The sequence below is a fragment of the Hippocampus comes genome, unplaced genomic scaffold, assembly GCF_001891065.2.
Source record: "Hippocampus comes isolate QL1 unplaced genomic scaffold, H_comes_QL1_v1.1 scaffold165, whole genome shotgun sequence".
Classification (NCBI taxonomy): domain Eukaryota; kingdom Metazoa; phylum Chordata; class Actinopteri; order Syngnathiformes; family Syngnathidae; genus Hippocampus; species Hippocampus comes.
The window spans coordinates 103,240-107,151 of record NW_017805262.1 but is presented as its reverse complement, the minus strand read 5'-3'; the positions used below and the strand labels follow the sequence as shown (position 1 = coordinate 107,151).

Below are 3,912 nucleotides of genomic sequence, written 5' to 3'. Positions count from 1 at the left end.
CCCCCCCACCCACCCCCAGCTCTCCCCGCAACCGACACCCTGCTCAAAATCAGGGCCACGGCATGTCTCATATACTTCCAGACCTATTTTTAACTCCCAAACAGTTTCCCACTCACCGCTCACTAAATTACACTCAGTAGACAAAACAAACTCAGAGTGAACTGCGCTCACCGGTGGAGTGGTATGTGAGGATAAGAAACACATTACCTTCCGCACGGGAACAATCTTCATCTGCCATTTCCACCTTTATTGCAAGTTCAGCATTCTCCTCTCCCCTGCCCCCCCCCCCCACCTCTAAAAACAAAACAAAACAAAGCCTGCAGCGAGAAGGGACGAATCTCCAGTTGACCCGCTGACTGGCTGCTTGTTTGCTCGTTTGGAGATTCCAGGAGAAGCTCACGTGGAAAAAAAAAAAAAAAAAAAAAAAAGAGGGGGTGGGGGGGGCTGAGATAGGCCCTGCCCCCGTCGCCCCAGGATAGACTGCTGGGGGATTTAGAAAGTCAACTGCATTCCAGGACAAAGTGCGACCAGCCTCTTTTTGCCCTCGGGCTGGAAGATCGACTCCAAGCATGCGGTGTGTTTCAACAGAATCGGAGTCAGCGCTGTTGTGCAGAATATTACCACAACAACAACAACACCAACACCAACAACAACTTTGGACTTTGGTTCGAGGAAAACTAAGTCTAAAAAGGCTGTCATCTGAACTCTGAAGTGTAAGACCTCATTCATAAGTCTCATCTGGAATGCACGGACCAAAGATGAGGATCAGGGTTAAAAAGTACATGCCAAAAAAACTCAATTGTACCAATTAAGCTGGGTTTAAGGTATCATCAAAACCTTGATGTGCCCCAAACAAGCTAGCCCATTTGAAAACGTGGCTGTCAGAGTGTTGGCTAACTGATTTTGGAATAGTTGGGCTGAATCAGACACGGTCCAAAGACAGGGAACAGGATCAAAACATCAAACATCACAGGCTCAGGACAGTTCAGGTCTGTCTCAGCTGTATCAACGGCATAACCTGAAAGCTGACGCGCACCAAACAAATGAGAGCACTTTAAGACCTGACACTGGATCGACTGGCAACATGACTCTAGTACAGTTTGGCAGAAACAGACATGGAAGAGGACATTCACAAGATTTGAACGGTTAAGACTGTTTTATGATCCTGTTCACAAACCAATCTTGGGTTCGTCTGAAATAAAGAAGGACCAAGGCTAAAAAAAAAAAAAAAAGAGCATCAAGCAAGAGAGACTTGTTGAAATCCTGGACCCTTGGCAAAACCTTTGGCAAAACCATTTCGGTACTGTCTGGCTTAAATAGACCAAGACACACATGGGTATCAAAACGATATTTTAACAAGTCATACCCATTCAGTATCAGGAGAGTGTACCGTATTTTCCGCACGATAAGGCGCACCTAAAAGCATTCAATTTTCTCCGTGCGCCTTATACTCCGATGCGCCTTCTATATGGATCAGTATTCTGATTTGTTATTTTAAATGATCTGTAAAGCGCTTTGTTACAGCTGCAGCGGTTGTGAAAGCTCTATATACAGTCAATAAAACTGTATTGTATTGTTTTGTATTGTATTCCCTTCAGCATAGCTCCATCTAGTGGATGCATAACGCAACCGCGGCCACTATTGTAGCTTCTATTCTATGCGCCTTTTAATGCGGTGCGCCCAATACAGGAAAGCAGTTTTAAAACAGGCCATTCATTGAAAGTGTGCCTTATACTCCAAAGCGCCTTATCGTGCGGAAAATACGGTAATTCCCTGCGTTCACATTCACGTTTCACACTTCAAGTCACCAGCTTGAAATTCTATGAAACAGTTTTCGGCTCGTAATTTGTGGTATATTTACAATTGAAACCATCAATACGGACAATTCTTAATAGTGTGTGTGAATTACTTTTTTCACTGTTGACGGCAAAGCTCACAACCTAATTTATATACGCGACCGTCAATGCCCGGCACTGAAAATGTAATCTTGATCTTGAAGATGGCAGATTCAAGTGAACTGAAGCCAACCGTGTGAGCACACCATATATCGTCTCCTGCTTCTGGTCCGGACCCAAAAACGGCACTTCAGAGTCACGTTGGAGTTGTAATGAAGCCTAATCAAATCAACACAAAATCCCAGGCGACACTTGTTCCCAATTAGGGACCTCGTAGGAGACTCCAGCTGCTGTTGTTTTCATCATGTCTGGTCTTTTAATGCAATATTAGGAGCGCATCTTTCTCCTTTAGGCGACCGCTAACGCTCATGAGCTCATTGGCCTGTAGCAGCCGGGATCGATCCAAAGCCGTGAGGAGAAGGCGGCGACATTGGTGCACCTTCACGGTGGTCCGGGGAAGGCAAACGTGATCAGTGGGGGAGTTTGTGGGCCATGTAATTGGAAGCGGTGGGCCGAGGGCACGGGGCGACTCGGCACCTGACGGCTGATGTCAAAACGCGAGACGGCGCGTCCGCTCAGGCACCACTTTCTCCCACACTGGGGATCCTTTTCGAAAGTGTTTTTATTGGCCATGTGTTGGGCGTCTTACCAGCCCCTTAAATGTAGGCAGGAGCCTGCGGAGAACAGGCTCCGACCTGTTGCTTTCAGGAGACAGGAGCAGATGGCGCAGAGCTAACAAAATAACATTGCTATTCACTTCAGTCGAACGGGGAACAGAGAACTTCACTCCGGTCGATACAAAACCAGATTTAAAAAAAAAAAAAAAAAAAGCAAAATGAGCTCCAAATTGTTCGTGCATTGCTACTGTGAACAAATATAAAGCAAATCCAGTCCTTCAGGACTTCATTTTTCTTTTTATTGATTTATTTTTTTAATTTTTAGGTTCAATGAGTTTTAATAATCTTTTAGAGCGAATGTCTTATTTTTCTTTTTTTTTTCAAAAATGCTTGCTTTTATATTATATTATATATTTATTTTTTAAACATATTTTTCAACATATATATATACATGTATACACATATATATATATATATTTTTTAAACATATATTTTAAACACACACACACACACACACACACACACACACACACACACATACATATATATATATATATGGAATATTTGTTGAATGCAAGATTAAAAAAAAACTGAAAAAAAAGGTCACTAAGTAGTGTGTAATACCGTAAACTCTAATTCCCAAATGACCTTCCCTCAGTAACGGAGATTGGTATTGGCACATCGCTCTGGTAGTATGGTTTAGGATGTAGGTTATATTTCTTTGGACGTAGGGCACTCTTAAATGATAAGACAAGTTCATTCATTTCAAATTACTCTGACTCCAGTTTGACAACCACTGCTCTCAAGAGTATCCAACCACAACCAGAAATTACAGCCTGTAGTCCAGAACTTTCCTCCCCTTAGCATTCCACATGGGAAATTAAAAAAAAAAAAAAAAAGAATAACCACACTCTTCTTACAACATCACAAAGGATCTGCAAGTCAACTGTGCAGCGTTTGCTTGTGAACATCCAACTTGGAGAGCCTCCACCTGCCGGTTGTATGCAGGAATGAAGCCCCGTGCTCGTGCCAAACTATGCCGCGCAACTAAGCCTGCGGATACACAAAGTGCTGACGCAGACACAAGCGCACACAGACACACACACACACACACACACACACACACACACCCATACACAAAAAGAGCGACTCAATGGTTTAGTCTGAGGATTCATTGGGAAAAACAAAAACAGCACTACTGTATTGTGAGAAGAGATTTTTCGACACAACTGAATTGCTCTGTATTAACCCTTTCGGGTACAGCGGTTACTACAGTGGACAGCTGATCATGATATCATGTTACAGGGTGCTTGACAGGGTTAAATATAACATATATATGTGTGTGTGGGGCGGGGGAGGGGGAGGCTGTACACACCCACAGCCACACCCACAAATACGTG

General features: G+C 43.5%; 1 protein-coding gene across 13 annotated transcripts in view; it reads right to left on the bottom strand.

The window, feature by feature from the left end:
- kiaa1217 (KIAA1217 ortholog) overlaps positions 1-3,912 on the bottom strand; it is a 100,708-nt gene that overhangs the window by 41,547 nt on the left and 55,249 nt on the right. For 5 of the 13 annotated variants that reach the window (XM_019869469.1, XM_019869470.1, XM_019869474.1 and 2 more), the window contains exon 1: positions 208-339. The exons of 3 other annotated variants lie outside the window; for them this stretch is intronic. In XM_019869469.1, coding sequence (XP_019725028.1) covers positions 208-238 — 31 coding nt within the window. In that variant the 5' untranslated portion in view covers positions 239-339. Of the gene's footprint in view, positions 1-207; positions 341-3,912 lie in introns of those variants that run through there. 5 more of the 13 variants (XM_019869483.1, XM_019869484.1, XM_019869485.1 and 2 more) reach the window with 3 other exon arrangements.